This window comes from Meriones unguiculatus, chromosome 9 (genome assembly GCF_030254825.1).
Source record: "Meriones unguiculatus strain TT.TT164.6M chromosome 9, Bangor_MerUng_6.1, whole genome shotgun sequence".
NCBI classification, from domain to species: Eukaryota; Metazoa; Chordata; class Mammalia; order Rodentia; family Muridae; genus Meriones; species Meriones unguiculatus.
This window is the reverse complement of record NC_083357.1, coordinates 49,248,887-49,268,736: the sequence shown is the minus strand read 5'-3', so window position 1 is coordinate 49,268,736 and position 19,850 is coordinate 49,248,887. Positions and strand designations below refer to the sequence as shown.

Below are 19,850 nucleotides of genomic sequence, written 5' to 3'. Positions count from 1 at the left end.
GCATGGGATGAAGGTGCACAGCTGCTACAGAGGGGCGCGGGAACAGAGGAAGACGGAAGTGAGACATTACTTTGGCCATTTCCTGCTCCAGCTGCAGCCTCCGGCTGACCTTCTGCTGGTAGGTCTTGATGACATTCTCCACATGCTGCTCCATGAAGAACTTGAAGGCATACGGGGAGTAGCTCTTGATGCGAGACTCTCTCTTCTCTTCATCCTTGCTGTTCTTGCGCACTGGCACGGGGGAGGTCTGGATCTGCTTTTTGTCCCTGCCAGCTTTGTCCCCCTTGGCACCCTTGTGGCTCTTGTCATTCCTGTCTTGCTCGGCACCGCCGCGCAGGGTCTGCTCCATACCGGTGCACAGGCTGTCCAGGTCCAGGTTGTACTGCTCGGTCTTGCTGGGCAGCAGCAGGTGCTTGGGGTAAGGGGGTGGAGGGCACCTGCGCTCGGAGCCACCGTAGTCCACCTCCAGCAAGTGCTGGCCTGCACTGCCCTCCTTGGTCTCTGGGCCCTCCGTGGCAGGTGCTGTGGGTGCCGGCACCCAGGCGGGGTGCGAGGGCCCCACAGCTGTCTGGGGCTCGGGCCGCAGCACGCGCACGCTCTTCACAGGGTGCAGGATGTGCGCTGCCGTCACTGTGGTGACCGTGTTGGGGGCGGGTAGCGAGGGCTCAGGCTGCGGGCTGCTGAAGGAGTTGGTCCTGCTGGGGCTGGCCCGGTAGGCTACGTGCTGCCGGGAGGCCTCCAGACCCTGCTTCTGCAGGGAATCTCGGCGTGATAGCGGGGCCGCGGACCAGGGCACCGGAGAGCCCAGTTCGTACAAGTCAGCATTGAGGCTGTTCCTGGATGGTGCCAGCACTGCCTGTGTGGGGCTATCGCCAGCGAACGTGGGACCCCGGGCACCCAACACATGCATCGGGTGGGCTGTGGGCGCAGCAGCTGCCGGCTTGTGGTGCGAGGTGTACAGCCCGGCATGGGCAGGGAAGGCGAGGCTGGCGGGAGGGCCACCCTGTGTCTTGGCCATGCCGGAATAGGCATCTGGTGGTGTCTTGCTCTGGAAGGAGGGGCTGCGCTGCACCCCATACCCAGGCTGCTCCGGGAGCAGGTGAGCACGGCCATAGTGCGTGCCCGGGAAGTGTGCACCCGCCTCCACTGCTGCGCTGTAGCCTTTGGGAGGATGCTGGTGAGCAGGGGCACTGACCCCGGGGAAGAGGAAGTCCAAATATTGCCGGGGCATCTCCTCCAGCGGGGAGGGGCCCTCATAGCTTGCACCGCCCAACTGGTGGCAGGGTGGGAATGCTTCCCCTGCACCCTCAAAGCTGGGCCGCCGCCTCACCGGAGCGGGCACCGGGCCCTTTCCTAAAGAGGAAAGAATGAGAAGTCAGCTTAAGCACACATAGTGGGCTGCTACCTGTAGGCCCGTCTTCACACTAGCCTTAAATTTGGGTTTGGGTACATGGAGGAGGGCCAACAGGGCTCATCCTGTCCCAGCAGTAACTGGTCATCCATGCGAGGTAGGGGGAAAATGGATGATGGGGCTGAAGGCCAAGAGCTAATGGGAGGGATGTGGGCCAGAGAGAGTACAGTGCCTTAGGGGACACAGCACCCTAGTTCAGTCTCCTGCCATGCTAGGGGACTAACAAAACAGCCAACAGTGTTTTCCCCATGACATGCAGTTATTTGGGAGAAGCCAAATTTACTTAACTGTCATGGTTAAGTCTACTTTTCCCTAACAATGGGCAGACTCACACACGCTTTTCTTTCACTCACTTTTATACTCACTTTTCTTTCACCTATTTCCAAATTTAAAATTTGCTGGGTTTCTGTCTTTTTTAAGGACAAACAAGGGGATATGTACCCCAGCATTAACTAAGAACAAAAGCATGAAGAGGAGATGGAGAAATGGCTCAGTAAATTAAGAGTGCAGAGGACCAGATCTGGTTCCCAGCACCCACGTCAAGGCAGCTCCCAAACTGCCTGTGACTCCAGATCTAGGGAAATACTGCAATCAAGTGTACCCTTCATTTAAAAAAAAAAAAAATTCTTTAAAAAAATTCCTTAGAAACTTCTTACAAAGAATCCCTCTTTCTACCAATACCCAGACACACAGATGGCTATTGCAGCTTCCTTATCCCTGACATCTCCATTTTGAAAAATCTCTCCTCATTTAGAGTAGATGCCTGGAAAGGACGATGGCCCTCTCACTTCCTACATGGACTCCTCTGCTTGATCTGGCAGAAGACCCTGAAATCCAAAGTCTTATCCACTTGTAGGCCTAAGTCCCACCCCACCTCACCCCCTAACACACACACCTGATAGAAATACCCAGCAGCCTTGGCACAGAACAGGAGTTACAGGAGATGAGAGGCTTTGCGTTGCTCGGCAAATACCACTAACACACACACCAAGGCCAACTAGGAAGGCAGTAGTTACAGAGCTGGGCCTACTGCCCAGCACCACCATTCTTCAGGACACACTCCAGAACTCCAAGAACAATGGCCAGCTAGGACCTGCTGAAGGAAATGCCTTTTCTCAAGAAACCTCAACTGTATATCTCCTAACAACAAACACTTCGAAAGCCCTCGCCATGTTCTCATTCATCTCTTCCACCCAACAGAGATCACATAAATCCTTTATCATACCCCAGAAACCACAGGCCACCTACTCCATCTCTGAACAGGAACATCAAAAACAACCAGGGAAAAGCCGGACGAGGTGGTACATGTCTGTAATCCAACACTCAGGTAGGCAGAGGCAGGCAGATCTCTGTGAGTTCAAGGCCAGCCTGGTCTACCAAATGAATCCAGGACAGCCAAGGCTACACAGAGAAACCTTGTCTCTCTTGGGGGGGGGGGGGGACAGGGGGAAACAAAACAAAACAAACAAACAAAGAAACCCACAACAAACAAAGAAACAGCCAGGGAAGCAGAGTGGCAGCCCAGACCCTCCAGAGCTGACACACTGCCTCACAGCTGCAGGCCCTGAGAGCTGCCTGCTATCAAATGTGAGAAAAAGTGTGGTGTTTAGAGCTGATGTGCCTCTCTTTTCAGAGACTCGCCCTAGGCCCAATAAAAGATTTTTTTAAAGTTGAACTCTTCTTCCCCTGAAAGATGGAAGTCTTCAGCAGACATCAACTCTTTAGATAGTAACACAGGCTGCTGTAAAGGCGGTCAGGGGGTCAAGTGAGCCTAGGTTAAATTTCAGGATTGACTAGGTCTGGTTTCTCTGGGCAGGACTTCCTGCTCTCAGACCACGAATCATTTCCTACTACACAGCCAGCCTCACCTGGGGAGGTCTGCTTGATGACTCGAACAATCTGCTCATTCCTGGGGTCCAAGTAGCCCATCTTACTGATGTACTCCAAGGCGGCTTCAATACTCCTACTGCCTGTCTGCTTGAGTGCTCTGCCAGCCATCTCCTAGGAAGGAAGCAAGGGATGTCACCAGCGTCATTATCACCTTCACTAACACAGAGCCTCCTCTGTGGGGCTGCTGGGGCCCTGTCCCGTGCTGCAGACCACCTGGGGCAACCCAAGTGGTTGCAATCATCTGCACAGAGCACACTGCAGACCATAAGAGCTTGTGTCAAGAATGTGCAGGGTCTCTGGTGGTGGATCTGAAAGAGACTCAGGCTCTTTACAGAACTGTAGTGACTCGACTGGCTGATCCAGAATGAAGCTCAAACAGACAAGTTTACCTTAAAGAAGAAGCATGGCAGTAGGAAACCAGCCTTGCCGCAGCTCATCTATGTGACCTCTGCAATCAGTGGGAATGCAGTGGGTGCGGCGAGAAGCTGCTCAAGTCACTTTCGAGATGCTTACCTCCTGCTGACAAGATCCTCTGCCATCCAGAGCAGTTAAGGAGTTACCCAAGGCAGTGTTTGTGAAGCCCTTCAAGCTCTGTCTGCACAGGACATGCCCTTAAACGTGTTTGTAGAATGAACAAGTAACAGGAGAGGGCTGGTGAAGTGGCCAGGAGCTGAGGAGATGGCTCCTCTCTATCCAAAGGTTAGACATGGGTAGGTGCAGAGCTTCTTTCAAGTGCAAATGTATTTGGAGAAGGTGGAGGGTCCAAGTGAAGCAAGTTACTTCAGGGCTGACAGACTAAATAGGAAGGAGCTATGGGACAGGCACGCCAGGATGGTGGTAGCAACACCAGGGGCATGTGTTGTGACAAGGAACCCCCATCTAGGGTTGGGCCATCTCTGGGCTTTGCCTATTTGCAACACCAAGGGAACTTTCAAACATGTCCCTCACAGCTGAAGATGAAGCAGGGTTTGGGGGGGTAGTGAAGGGCAGTACTCCAGGCTTGGGGGAGAGAACAAGGAAGCAGAAGGGCACACAGCGAGGGCAGCATGGACTAGGATGACAGCTCAGCAGGCAAAAGAAGCAGCGGAGGCTTTGGGGGCTGTGGCAGAGCACCAAGCATGGTAAAAGGGAAATGTGGGAGAAGGCCCCGAAAGGGGGGCAGGATTGGTGAGAATATACAGGGACACATACACACACATGCATGGCTGTTCAGCAGTAGGCGGTCCAGCTATGGGACAGAGAAATCCTGTGGGGAGAGAGCACGCTCCTCACTGTTCCTGGCCAGGCTTGATGGCACCTGGTCATTTATCATTTATCTCAGTCTACTTCTTTAAGACCGGGAGAAACCAGCTGGACATGGTGGTGCACATCTTTGATCCTGGCACTCGGGAGGCAGAGGCAGACAGATCTCTGTGAGTTCAAGACCAGCCTGGTCTACAGAATGAGTTTCAGGGCGGCCAAGACTAGCTACATAGGCTAAGGTTACACAGAGAAACTGTCTTGAAAAACCAGAAAAAAAATAAGACACTAAGAAATCTGGCAGAGTCTAAAAGTCCACATCACTCTCAGCTTCATCCACCCACTTCACACGGTGCCTAGAACAAACCGAGCACTGCATACTAACCGTGTGAGCATCTAACATTAAACCATGTTCTCTGTTCCTGGCTGTTTGACAGATGAGTGGCACGACGAAGAAGAAAAGTGGCTGGACTCACTGTAACGCTCTTGGCCAGACCTGGGATTTAGCGAGATGGCAGGGCCAAAGGAAGCAGGGATGAGCCTACATAGAGCCGCAAGGTGCCACTACATAGAGAGGAGGGGAGAAGCGAGAGCTCAAGAAGTAGGCTGGGAAAGGGGTGGGGAGTCCATGAGACAGAGCTCTGCTTGACAGAAGGCCCAGCGTTCACTGTGGAACTGCCAGGGGAGACGGCAGCACAGCTCAGACATGAAACACTTTCCAGCTCACCTGGAGCCTGGTGGTAACACCTCACCTTTCCTACCTCACGGCTAAGCTATGTGATGAGGTCATGTCTACACAACCCTCAAGTACTTGGGGGAAGGCTGCTATGGCTGCATCTGAGCTTCCCACCTGGGAGTCTTCTGTCCCTGCCCCTAACCACAGGCCTTTTGGCACTAACACTGCAGCTGCTCTCAGGAACTGGCTCTGTCCTTTCAGGGTAAGTTACCTGCCTAAGCTCTTCACATTCAGGAACTGTCAACAGCCAGGGAAGCAAAAGCAGCAGAAAAGAGCTTGTCACCTGTGTATGAAGCTAAACTCAACTTCAAGATCTGTGAGCCTACTGTAACGGTGGGTGAAGACTTGGAATGGCAGGCATGTTTTAAATCATAAAACCAAGTGACATTCATGAGCCGACATGTTTACAAATGAAACTTTTAGTTCTGCCCTTTATATCTGTCTATCACTACATGGCTAGCAAATCCGTAGGGGTTTTTGTTATTGTTGTTTGTTTTTTGTTTATTGAGCCAGGGTTTCTCTTCGTAGCCCTGGTCATCCTAGAACTTAACTCTGCAGACCCGGCTGGCCTCAAACTCAGATCCTCCTGCCTCTGTCTCCCGAATGCTGGGATTACAGGTATACGCCACCACCGCCCAGCTAAATCTGCAATTTGTACACACTAACTAAATATGCCCCTGCACATATCCAAATAATTATGAGCTTTTCTTTTTGGGGTGCTGGGGGTGGGACCCAGGACCTCACATGTGCTGGTGCTGCTCTATTACTGAGCTCTCCTCCCAGCTAAAGGAAGCCAGGAATCTGTTTCCAAGCCCACCAGGAGCACAGGTCTCAGCATTCAAGGACAGTACATTCAGAGTTACAATGGGTGTGGCTGAATTCAAGCAGAGTAACCGGACCTCTCCCCTTCCTTTCTCAGAACATTGAGCCAGTGTGGAGTCCTGATCTAGAACTCTCTACGGTCATTCCAAAAGATAGTGCTGAGCTCAGGTGGAGAGGCAAACTATTCAATGGGTATGCGCATACATGTGCGCTCTCTCTCTCCCCCGAGCATCTGTGCAGCCTTTACAAATCTTCTACCTACTCTGAGCATCTGTTTCCTCATCTGGGAAATGAGGCTACCTAGGGCTGTTCTAAGGACTGAGGGAGACCACTGGTGTCCCTGTGTTCCAAGGTCATTTCAACATCAGCTGGTAGACTTCTCAGAAGCATCTCATGAGTCTCTGGTAGAAAACACAGATGACAGTTGTAGATTCATGCACATTTGGCATCAAATACCTCTAATACTTCATATTTTGTTCTTTTAGCCATAATTACATAAAGCAACGTGTTGAACTCCTTCCAGCAGGCCCAATACCTCTCTCTGATTTTGTCTGGGTTACTTCAAGCCCAGGCTAGGCTTGTGGAGCTGGCCATGCTGCCCTTTTGGTCCATGCGTGGATGCTGATAGCATGCACAGATTGTCCATCAGAGTTCCTTCCACCATGACAGCCTGAAGACTGCTCCTGTAGAGTCTGCTCCTACTGACATTAGGAGAACCTGCCTCCTTGTTGGTCTGTATGTACCAGCCCACCTCCTTGCTCGGCTGTATGCAGTGACCCCGCCTCTCTGTTCAACTGTATACCGTAGACACTACAGTTCCTCTGTCTGAGAGCTTAGACATCCCCATGCCAGCTTTTTTGTTTCTCCAAGTCTGGCTGTCGTTTCTTATTCCCTTGCCCTGTAGCCCCAGTCAGGTCAAGTCCCTGGTTGCTGTGCAGGAACTCAGCTCCTGGGCACCAGGCTCGGCTGCCCTCCTGACACCCTGCCAGAATCTTAAGACTGGCCTGTCATTTGAGGGAACCTGCCCAGCTCCAGGGCTTTCCTGCTCTCATAGTCCTCCTTTCCTGCTGCATCACCACTCATAGTCTTCCCCATCCAGGCACACCTCGGGATGGGAAGCCCTGCCTTGTCAGCCCAGCTACCCACATGACAGGAACCAACCAGCTGGGAGGTTCCCACCATGCTGGAAACGCCAGTGATCTCACTTTGTGGCTTGCTTCCCCACCACGAGGAAGGCCAGAGGGACTGCTGTGGGATGGAGTCTGTTCTTACAGGTTCGCCCAGCTCAGAGGCAGGCAGAAGCTGGGTTTACTTAAAGTTGCTATAGAGTGTAATGGTTTTATTGGCATCCCTTGTGACTGCAAGTTATTTAAATTCAGTGACAATTTATTATGTATAAAGGAAAGAATTTCCTATGCAGATCCTCTCCAGCCCTTCCTGGTGAGGAAGCATTTTTCAAACATTACAAAACCATATCCCATGCTTTTAACATTCCAACTATGAGGTTTGGCTGAAAAACTAGAAATGGAGTGCTCTGGCCTTGCTAGATCTTCCAGTGTCTTCAATCAGTCTGTGTCTGCCTGTCTCTGGGTCTCTCACAGAACTTGTGATTTTAGTCCAAGGGTGGGAGAGAGTGGCTAATGGGGCAGGGTCTGCAGGCTGTGGTGACTATTGTTTCAAAGCCTGAAGGATTACATTTCTTGGAGAGAACAGAGAAAAAAGGGGAAGAATGTGGCTCCCCAGGCTCGGGTGGGGTGGAGGGATGCCAGAGAGGCTTAAGTAGTGGCCAGGGCCTCCTGCTCCACCCACTGTCCTTCTTAGGCTTACTGCTGCCTTTCTCTAAGTTGCTTCTAGGAACCTTCTGGAAGCACAGTGGAACTCAGTGTATCAGAGCACCAGCTGACAGTGGTCGACTCTAACCAGAAACAGGGGCCCCGAGGGCTGTGTAAAACTCAGGCTGCACATCCATCTTTGCAGCCTCTGCACTTTCTGAGACAGCCTAGAGGGCTCCGCAGGGCTCTGAGAACACATCCCAGCCAGAAGCACAGGAGAGGCAAGGAGCAGCCTCGGCATTTTCAGATGGTGCACAAGACAGAAAACAGAGCTACTACTTCACACCTGTGCGACCGCAGGAGTGCCTCAGCCCTGACAGCCTCTGGACCTGTGCGGGAGGCGCAGCTCAGCCACCTACCTTTCTTTAGCCCTTGGGCTCTATGCTAAACACTGCTGAGGAAAATATATTTTCAAAAATAACTTAGTAGGGAATGAGGAAGAAATTTGTCCGAAAACTAAACCAACATGAAAAATTGTCAGCCTTGCCAATGATCAAAGAAACACTAATAAAACAGCATCTCCTGGCTTGTCAGCACCAAAATAAGGTTAGTAAATATTTAAAAGACTGGTATGGCGTCACAGCCATGAGGCAGTAGAAACCATGAAACTACTTTCAAGCAAATATTTTTAAGAATAAAAAGTTACGAGCTAGAGAAATGGCTCAGTGCTTAAGAGCACTTGTTACTCTTGCAGAGGACTGGGTTAGATTCCCAGCACCCACACGACGGTCAACAACCAGCAGCACCTCCAGGTCCAGGGCCTCTGGTGCCCTTTTTTGACACTAGGCAAACATGTGGCATACAGACATGCATGTAGACAAAGCATGCAGATCAAATAATTCTGGAAAAAAAGAGTGAAAAGTTACGCTGGTGAGACATCTCAGGAGAAGGTGTGCCCCAAGGACGCCCATAGTCAGAAGCGGCTTCTGCAGGCTGTTCCCACACATGGCACCAACACATACACTAAGTTAAAAAAAAAATAAATTTTTTTCTTCTTGAAATTGACTTCTAGGCTAATTTAAATGAGCCATAGTTAAAAAGCCTATCTCGGTAATGATGTCTGTCAAAGCCTATCTGCCCCTCAGTGGGAAGAAGAGAGACCCTGAATGTCTAGTAGTGAAGAAGGCTAATTACTAGTGAACTCGTAGGCATGCAGAAGCCCCACTGTCACGATTCCATCAATAGATACTTGCAGAAGATCAGTGTGAACAAGGGTAGAACACTGTCTCCCGGGACCAACCAAGGAGGCTCGTGAACAGAGCTTAAGTAGAACACAGGGAAGATAAGTCTGGCTTAATTTTGTTTTCATTTTGAAGTAATAACTTCCTTTTCTGTTAGAGACAAGAACATTTGCTTACATGAAATCTCACTAGAATAAAAACTGCCTGTGCTCCTTTATTTCCTAATTATGGACGGACAGATCACAGAAGCTGTCCGGATTAAAAGTGAATCAGACGAGTGTGAGTTAAGTAGACCTAAAGTCTTTTCAACCCTATAATTCAACTCATAAACATCCAGAGACGTCTGACAAAATAAGGAAAAACTCTGCCACCATGGACAAATATAAGAACCCAGGGTTTAGCTGATGGAAACTTATCCACAACCTCTTTTAGTTTTTACACACTACACACATCTGTCAGGGTTTGTGGGTCCATATTTCTATGCTTGTTCCCTGGCTATGTGACCAAATATGAGCATCCGCAACCCCTCCCCTCCCCCGCTCGGTCTGCACAAGCCAAGGATCTCCTAACTGCTCCAAACAATAGACTGACGTGAAGCAATGCTATGCCAGTTCTGGGCTTCACCCTCAGTAAGTCTGGTGGCTTCCGTCTCCTCTCCTTGGGCCCATGCAGCCAGCCACCCAGCTGACACAGCCAGCATGCTGCAGCTGTGACCTATGAGTGAAGCTATTGTGTCCGTCCAGTCCCAGCTCCCAGCTCTCTGGAAGGCCAGCAGACAGACATTGCAGAACCAAGCTGCTCAGCAGGGCCTAGCCAACCTAGTCCTACGCGATGAGAAATCACTGCTGCTTTCAAGCCACAGGATGGCTCTCTACTCAGCGCCAGTAACTGACAACCACGCTTTCTCTGTGTGTAACCTGGAAAATACAACCCCCTGGAGATCTGAAAATTTGAGTGATTTGATCTTCTAAGTTTTCAACTGCTTAAACTCAAACTTGCTCTTCAGGTTAAACTATTTCCATCTGCTGGGCATAGTTGTGCACTCTGGAGGCAGAGGCAGGCAGATCTTTGTGAGTTAGAGGCCAGCCTGGTCTCCATAATGGGTTTCAAGACAGCTAAGAGCTAGTTTCTCAACAAAACAAAACAAAACCAAACACCTCAAAAAAAGATCAATATATTTTCTTAAAAAACTAAATTTACGCTATTAACACTGTTCCCATGGAATGGGATACTAATCCGATGCTGCCTGCTGATGCAGTGAGTGAGAGTAGAAACTGAGTTTTCACCTCAGTGTATCCCAGTCCAGTTTCCTACAACTCCATCAGTAAACAGCACTGAAGTATTATTACCACTCTGTGTCTTTATGGGCTCTAAAGTATTTAACTGAGTTAATATTTACCTCAAAAGCACTGTTATAGCTTGATTTTTTTTTCTTAAAGGTATATCAAACTCTTATTAATGTCTAATCTCTGTGAAAAAAGGCACTTCAATCTTTAAAAAATAAAATCCAACAAGACAGAAAAAGCTCTTACAAAACCTACTCAGGTAAGGAGGGAGACTCAGCCTCTAGCAGCACCTGACACAGTCCCAGCTGTAGCTTTTACCGAAGGACCACTGCCACGTTCTCAACAGTACTGGTACCCTCAGGGGTGAGCATGTGTGAGCATGCAGCCAGTTCCTCTCGGAGGAAAGCAGCTCCAAGCTGCAGGCAGCAAGTCCTCCGCGCCAACAACCCCAGATGACAACTCACAAGAGCCTACAATGGAGCCTCACCCAACAGGATCTACCTCTATCCTTCAACCAAGACCTTCCTGCTTTTAAGGACATCAGGTACTCCGTAGGCTAATGTGCATGACTCGCCCCTGCCCCCACCCCAAAAAACAAAACAAAGCAAACACACAAAGTCTACAGAGGGAGCAACCATGTACTTTATTTTCAGTGGAAGTAACCCCCCTTTTAAAAGAAAAAAAGGAAAGAAATCCTTATTGGGCCAAGCCAGGATCATCACCCAGAGACAGACTACCAAGAAGCCTTTTGCAGCCAGCCCTGGAGAGGTACATTGCAGGCAGAGGGATGAGAGATCTGTAGAAAAGGAGTGCTGAGGAAGGTTCTAGAGACCATTTGTCAAGTAGGCAGATGCCCATGAGAAAAACCTAACACCAAACTAGGGAGACAGGACCTGAGGTAGAGGCCAGCATGTCCGACTGGGGTGGGGCTAGGCAGGAGCCAGGAGGCTGCTCTACAAACTACCACCTAAAAGATGCTGAAGGACTGTACACAGCACTGGAAGGAAAGCACCCTGACCTTGACAGTGGGTTCTGAACAGGGCGGAGCAGACACAGCCAGGGCCTGCTCCTAGCACCCCTCTTGTAGTCCAAGGCTGGGGAGCACTCTTCTCCCTGTCAGAATGGAAGTTCAGTCCTCTGGCTCCGCCATAATCGACCAACACTCCCCAGACTTGGGTGCACACTAACAGCTGACTAAGACAAAAGGAGCTCTCTGCCAGAGTTGGAGGCTGACTGAAGCAGGAGGAGATTCGGACGGGAATTACCTGGAGTTCTAATTCACACTTTTCTTGGGCACCTTAGTAGTAACAGAGTGGTTTCTGGCGTGATTGCTGGAGTTGGGAAATCATAAAGTGCGGTCAGTGAGCAGAGCCCCGCTCGCACAGCCTGCTGCCTGCTTCCCTCAAAGTGGACAAGGGTGGCAGGCTTGCTCCTGGGGAAGGATCATCTTCCCACTTGTGTTCCAGGTAGAGTTGAGACTACATTTAGAAAGGACTAACTCGCACATCACGGAGTCAAGAGGGCCAAGGTTCAAACAGCCTCAGATTTCCCTGTGGCCTGGGAGCCCACCATGGCTCTGGAGCTAAGGCAGCTCAGCAGAAGGGCAGCCCCCGGCCCTTCACTCACAGACAAGTGTTGCTACTGCTCTGACAGTCCCACTTATTTGAAAAGGGCACAGTTTATCCCCACCCCCAACACACACACACAAACACACTCTCTTCAGAAACTTGCCACAATTGTTTTACTATTTAGATTTTTTCAAATGTAATTTGTATGCAAGAGAGAGACCCTGTCCTCTATGTCCATGTTGAGGCCAGAGGACAACCTCATGCCATCTTCTGGGAGGCCATTCACTGCCGCCCCTACCCCTTGTTTTTTGTTTGTTTGTTTTGAGACAGGGCCTACCATATAGCCTTGGCTGGCCTGGAACTAATATGTAGAGCAGGCTAGCTTCCAACTCACAGAATCCTCCTGTCTCTTCCTTCTCAGTGCTAGGATTATAAGGGTGCCTAGCACACTTGGCTTCAGTGCGCTCAGCTGAAGTGAGACACTGCTGCCTCACTTTACCGCTGAGGAGAGCAGCCTACAAGGCCAAGGGAAGAGGTTGATGATGCAGCTCACTCAAAGCCTGCCTCCCTAAACTTATTGCAAAATGCAGCCAGTGACCCGTGTCCTGTGGAAAGCTGCAGGCCACAGCACCCTCCTGTATTTCCAGACGGCACTTGAAAAAGTCATAACACCATGGAGCTTTGGAAAATGTACAAGTATCTTAATCATGAAACTTCAATTATTTTATAGAGTGCCCCCACCTTCAGTGGTAGGGACAGGAACCACAGCCTTGCACAAACTAGGCACACATTCTGCCTAGTTCCTACGTGTTTTTCTGAACACTATAGTATGATTTTAAAATGACAGCACATCAGTAGGGTTTGCTGTTTGTTAGACCGAGCCTATGGGAGCTATATTGGCGGCTGGTCTTGAACTTTTGGGCTGAAGTGATTCTCCACCTCAGCCTCCCCCATTGTTTGCTTATCAAAGGGTCAGACTCTCTGCAACAGCTTCCATGGTTCCATTTAACACTTGGCTGAAAGTACACTGTTTCTTCTTCTCCAGGACACACACCTATTAAATAGTGACCTGGACACTGAAGACCCTTTTAGAATCATTCTTCTGGGCAGGGAACAAGCATGCCAGGCCTCTACAGATAAATCCAGCCAAGGAGAAAGATGGAGAAACACAGCTAGGTAAGCGGCTTCTTAAATGATGGGCCTGGGCCCATGAGACGGCTCAGCAGGTAGATCAATCCCCAGATCCCACGAGGCATCACAAGAGATCAACTCCCAAGAACTGTCCTGACCTGCACATGTGCACCGTGACATGTGCCTGAAACACATGCATCAAACACAAAACCTAAAAACTTAAAAAATAAAAGGGGCCTGAAATTGATGTGCTGCATGCTTGGAAACTAAGATATAAGTTCCTTCTGACAAAATAATAAAAGGTTCAATCATGTGTACCTCTGCCTACAACTTTCTCCATGGCAACTGTCTCCACTGTTTGAACCAGGGCCTCCAGTTCTTCATCCAAAGCACACTGAAAGCATCTACAACTGGAGAACGAACATACGCACAGGGACAGGGATTCCTGTGTGCTGACACCAGATGAGACTCCCTCGAATTCTGTATCATTTATATATTCAGGTTTGTAAAGGTGCTATTGACACTCCTCCACAGCACACACACAAGCAGTCTCCACCACTGAGGGAACTCGGGTCCCCTTTTACCTGTCCCCTCTCCTGACCCAGCCATTTAAAAGCCACTTAGCACCCCTGGCATACTTTGCACTATGTTTAATTCCCCCAGCTGCCATTCCTCATCCACCTGTGTGCGACCTAACACAACTGTGACTATGAGGTAAATCCCTCTGCAATGTACAAACAGACCTCTAACCTCCACCATCCCAAAGGCTAAGAATGGCATCAGATGGCATCTGAGGCCAACAGCTGCTATCTTCCTGCTCTGCCCACCTGATGTTTCCACCAATGACCTCTGAAGGAGTCTTGGTTTATGACTTTCTTTATTCTGTTACTATAAAACTTCATGTGACCATTAACAAGTTGGAACATGTATTTGGTGGTTCCTAAATCTCTGTTCCAGGACCATGGTCGCTCTGATTCTGGCTCCAGAATGAATATAGCTTAGTTCCTTTGACGTAAGAGCTGTGTTTCTGCATCCTCAACTACGTATAATGGACCACTCAACCACTCTGTGGACAGTTATCCAAGGGGGCAGAGGCAGCCATCTGTTCTAACAGGCCAGTGCCTGTGGTTTTACCATCGTGTCCAGCAGCCATGGCCAATCTCCACCCTGAACTATGGTCCAGACAGTCCTCTTGAGACTCTGTTGGGGCTCTCAGGAGGGTCTTGCCAGTCCTGACCAATCCCTTTGTCTAGCTTCTGCTACTCCAGACATTGGGGTCTCTCCCATTGGGTGGCAGCACCCCTCAGAATGAGTCAAGACCAAGACGTGCTTAGAACCAGGAACTGAGCCAGACAGTGGTGGTACAAGCCTAGATGCAGGTGGTTCTCTATGAGTTCAAAGCCAGCCTGATCTACAGAACAAGTTCCAGGATAGCCAGGGCTAACCAAAGAAACCCGGTCTCGAAAAATCAAAACAAACAACAACAGCAAAAACCAACCAGAAACTGTGATCATGGTCCCTATGTCTCCTTACTCTAAATTGTGGGCATTTAGCTTTCAAAATCAAGAGACTGAATCTCAGTATGAATAGTCATTTCCTGGGTTCACACAGGTAAAGTCTGAATGGGAGCTGGAGCCCAGTGACAGGATGTGTGTCCTAGTAAGAGCAAGATCCTAGCTCCAATGCCAGGGACCTTTAACAGACAAAACCCAAACCCAAATAGTGACAGTCAAGACACTGACTGTCATTGGTAAACACAGAGCTTCATTGGATAAAATAGGAGAGGTTTCTTGCACCCGTTACACTGGCAAATATTCAGGAGGCCTGAGAGAAGCAGCAAGGCTGGGGACTTGCAGAGAGACACACAGGCCAAAGTTAAAAGACACTCAAAGTTGCCCGAAATGGCATGCTCACCCTCTTGGTGACTGCCCCACACAAGCAGAGGCAGGCTTGCACCTCTCCTGTCTACATGGTAACTAGGCCACCTAATGCTCTTCAACGTGTCACCACACACAACTCAGCAGCTAAAATGAGTTGGCCTCATCCATCAACACAGATAAACTGCAACCACACAATGGAGAAGACAGATCACAAAATCCTACCACGTAAATCAGATATAGTTTGTCTCTGGATAACAAGCCAAAACAGAGTATGGGTGAACAGTCTGGCTGAGGAGGGAAGCTCTGTGGAGTGGGCACATGGGAAGAGTTGTGAAAAGCATAGATAGCCCTGTGGTACATGCCACGCAGCACTTGATTTTAAAGTCTCTGGAGGGGCAAGAGAGATGCTTAAGAGCACTGGCTGCTCTTGCAGAGGACCAAGGTTTGGTTCTCAGCACCTATATGGAGGCTCTCAACTTCTGTAACTCGGTTCCAGGGTATCTGATGCCCTCTTTTGACCTCTTCTGGTTTCCACATGCACTCACATGCTCATGCATGAATAGTTTCTGAAACAAACACGAGAAGAGGCTACATTACCCTTACAGCTTTCATAAGCACTGGTGACATTACACATCACCAACTGGGTGTCTTGCAGCGACAGCAAAAACCGAGGCTGTGGGTTCCAAGACTGGCCACTGTGCTGTTCCTCGTCCTGCCAGCTCTCTGGGTCAGAAACTGAGCTTAAGGCCACTGTTCCAAGCCAGCATGAAAGGCTCCATTCCAAGTAGAAAGGAGGGAGAGAAAGGCAGGGAAGCACGGCAGCCCTGCTCAGTTCACCGCTGCACCGTCGGCTCCAAGAGGTGGGCAGGTGCTGTTCCCCCTGACTCAGCATCATGGAGTTCTCCCTTGGGGCTGCTCCTCGCCACCCTCTCCTCTGAGAAGCTCTGCAGAGACTGCTCTTGAAACCCGGTCCCAGCTCCCCACCACGTGACTTTTTTTCTTATTCTCACAAATGATGTCTAAGGACTTAGGCTTATTGTAGACAGAATTCAAAACAGTTAGTTAAAAGAACACAGAGTTCTGCTTATAGATAAAAAATTGCCAATAATCCAGTGTCTTTGCAAAGTTCTGCAATCTTTTCAGTAGAATACACTGTTCTGTTTTTTATGTTTTATGGAATAAAATGTAATGACAACTATTGTTAAATAGACAACGTCATCAGCAAAGTGTGCAACAAAAACATAGATGGCAATCCGATCCAAAGCACAGCAAATGCCCAAACAGAAGTACCCTTCCAGGTGCAGGAGTTTGAGGATGCGGCTTGCTCTTCAAGCGAGGCCCCAGGTACTGTCACAGCACCTCAGGGTGCTTACTCACTGAACCAGTAAGCCTCAAGTCGAGTGAATAGTCAAAAAAAAAAAAAAAAAAAGGTTGGAGAGGAAAAAGGACAAAGGAAGACAAGAGATTCCAAATAGGAATACTACAAATCACTGGGCTTCAAAAAAGCTTCCCAACACAAAGCTAAAATAGACAGTATGTACAAAATGATTCTATTTTTGTAAGATTAGTATGAAAAAAAATGCTGGCAAAGATGTGTCAACATGGCAATGGTGGCTCCCTCACAGCACCGGCTGTGATCATTTCTACAGAAATAGGCACTGGTGAAGCATCAAGTGGGCCAGGACAAGGAGGCTTTCTGCCGCTTCTCACTCTTAGGGCTCAGCATGTGTCAGCCCTGGCTCAGTCCAAATCCAAGTCCCTGCGTCCACTGAATTCTCCCAAGGGCTTTCACACTCATGAAATGTGGACTCTCTCATTTTGCTGCACTGGAGCCTTCTGAGGTACACACGTCTCCTAACAGAGCATTGTGGGGTTTTGTCTTGTTTTGGTGTTGGGGGGATGTCTGTGTGTGTAAGACAGGGATTGATACTCTCTGTCTTCCTCTATTGTTGCCCACTGGGTTTTTACCGGAGCTGGCTAATTCAGCTAGATTGGCTGGCCAGGAGTTCCTGGGAGTTCTCCTGGTCCTACTTCCCTGTGCTGGGGTCACAAGAACACACTGCCATGCCCAGCTTTTCACTAAGCGCTTCCACTCTGAACTCAGGCGTGCCCAGCAAACACTGTACCGACTGAGCCACTTTCTGGCTCTGAAACTCACATGTCTAATGTGGCCACCACATACGCTCACATTAAAAGAGGGCAGTCACGGCAGAAGCTCACACGGATCTCCCAGTGGACGCACCCTGAGACGGCTCTTCTGAACCGCCGAGTGCCTGTGTGAGAAGTGATGGCAGGGTGGGCCACAGTGTCTGCTGCTGCTAAGCGCCTCTACCATGCTCCAGGAATTAATACCCGTTGTGCTTTTTTCCTGAGTCGAAAAATTCAGGGGCAAAATACTAGCGGGCTATTGTCTAATTCAAAGCTTAAAACAAAAACAAAGACCCCCCCCCCAACAACAACAAACCAAAAACAAATAAAAAGAGGACACACTGCTGTATATTATTGTTCACTAAGTGCCCAAGTCCCCTAGATTTTCTATCTAGTGCTGGTCCTGACCTTACCATTATTTTAGAAACTCCTCCCTACAGTTATGCTCAACAGTCAATGAGCAGGGTCTAAGCCCTTGAAAACTTACAAAGGAAAGGGTGGAATAAGAGGCCCATAGGATAATCGATGTTGATGCAGGGCCAAGTGCTGCAACAGGCTGTAAACCCTGCCAGCATCCTTGGAAATAAACATTATAAGCCACATTTCAAAGTGGCCAAGAGCCAGGCATAGTAGACACATACATGCAATCCTAGTACTCAGGAGGCCGAGGCACAGTGATTCAGAGTTCAGCTATGCCTGGGCTATGCACAGAAACCCTGTCTTCAACAAACAAAGGAGCCAAATCAAAAACTGCATTAGCAGTGTCCCCAGAAACATGGTTGGGAGGTGAGAGGGGAAAGCTGTTCTAAGTGTTGGTTTCATCATAGAACAGCCAGTTCAAAGAGAGAGATCTTGAAAGGGGCAGAGAACCTCCCCTATCAGTGGACTGGGGTAGGGTCATGGGAGGAGAAGAGGAAAGGAGGGTTGAAGGAGGGTAGGTTTGGGAGGGGACGAAGGAGGAGACAAGGGAGGGGTTTACAACTGGGATACAAAGAGAATAAATTGTAATAAAACAAACAAACAAACAAAAACAGAAAAAGAAAAAAAAAAAAAAAAACAAAGAGAGACATCTTTCCAGTGAGTGACTTTATGGTCTCAGCTGTATCTGGGCTACGGCTATAGCTCAATGGTACAGCCTCTACATGATATTCAGCTATCTTTCTGTCATGCAAAGCCACTAATCAAACTGGGCACCATACTTCACACCAATGATAGCCCCAATAAAGCAGCAGGAGGCTAGCCTGGACTACATAGTATGATCTTTTCTCAAAAAAGCAAACACATAAGCAGGGCGTGGTGGAGCATGCCTGTAATCCCAGCACTCAGGAGGCAGGGGCAGACAGATCTCTGTGAGTTTGACACCAGCCTGGACTACAAAGTGAGTCCAGGACAGCCAAAGCTACACAGAGAAACCCTGTCTTAGAAAAAAAGAAGAAAAAAAAAACAAACCCTAAAACAAACTAAGAAAATCCAAAGGGAAGAGCAGTGCTGCCTGGGCCACAAGAAGTGCCTGGGCTCCCGGGTGCCATGCATAGGAAAGCTTTATCAGTTATGTCCCTGGCCTTCGCTGGTTATGGGTGCCTCTTGTGTTTATACTGGAGTCGTCTATTTACTCTCTGCGATGTCCTTCGTCCCCTCCCAAACCCACCCTCCTTCAACCCTCCTTTCCTCTTCTCCTCCCATGACCCTACCCCAGTCCACTGATAGGGGAGGTTCTCTGCCCCTTTCAAGATCTCTCTCTTTGAACTGGCTGTTCTATGATGAAACCAACGCTTAGAACAGCTTTCCCCTCTCACCTCCCAACCATGTTTCTGGGGACACTGCTAATGCAGTTTTTGATTTGGCTCCTTTGTTTGTTGAAGACAGGGTTTCTGTGCATAGCCCAGGCATAGCTGAACTCTGAATCACTGTGCCTCGGCCTCCTGAGTACTAGGATTGCATGTATGTGTCTACTATGCCTGGCTCTTGGCCACTTTGAAATGTGGCTTATAATGTTTATTTCCAAGGATGCTGGCAGGGTTTACAGCCTGTTGCAGCACTTGGCCCTGCATCAACATCGATTATCCTATGGGCCTCTTATTCCACCCTTTCCTTTGTAAGTTTTCAAGGGCTTAGACCCTGCTCATTGACTGTTGAGCATAACTGTAGGGAGGAGTTTCTGCGATGTCCTTTTCTGTCCTGTGACTTCCTGCTGCTATTATAAATGCCATGACCAAAAGCGACTTCAAGAAAAAAGATCGTATTTTGGTTTACAATGCTGGGGGGGAGACTCCATGATGGCAGAAGCAAGCAGAGGGCAACTGGAGATGGGGTTATGACTATAAACTCTCAAAGCACGCATGGTGACGTGTTTCCTCCATCCAGCAAGGTCCACGTCACAGAAATTCCATAGCCACCCCAAACACTGGGGACCAAGTGTTCAAATACATGCGCCTATGAATGACATTTCTCATTAAAACCACCATACACAAACAGCAGTTCTATCAACTATGGACCAAGCATTCAAATAGATTAGCCTAAGCGGACCATTCTCATTCTACCCACCCCGATGGGCACCTCCAAGATCGAGTGGCCTTCCTTTTCGCTCTCCCATAGACAAATGTCAGCAGGAGCACTTTAGTCATGCACCCAGCTATTCTCTGCAGGTCATTTATACAAATCAAAGTCCAGTACTGGAACATTCTAGGCACTGAAAGCGTCACACCATTGTTAAACCTCTGCAGGCC

At 49.1% G+C, this 19,850-nt stretch overlaps 1 protein-coding gene across 1 annotated transcript in view; it reads right to left on the bottom strand.

Moving 5' to 3' along the window:
* The window catches only part of Lats2 (large tumor suppressor kinase 2), a 53,486-nt gene that overhangs the window by 9,147 nt on the left and 24,489 nt on the right, over positions 1-19,850 (bottom strand). The window contains exons 3-4 of the mRNA XM_021639069.2: positions 3,280-3,412; positions 71-1,353 (exon numbers count right to left, since the gene is read on the bottom strand). Of these exons, the coding sequence (XP_021494744.1) occupies positions 71-1,353; positions 3,280-3,412 (1,416 nt within the window). The remainder of the gene's footprint in view (positions 1-70; positions 1,354-3,279; positions 3,413-19,850) is intronic.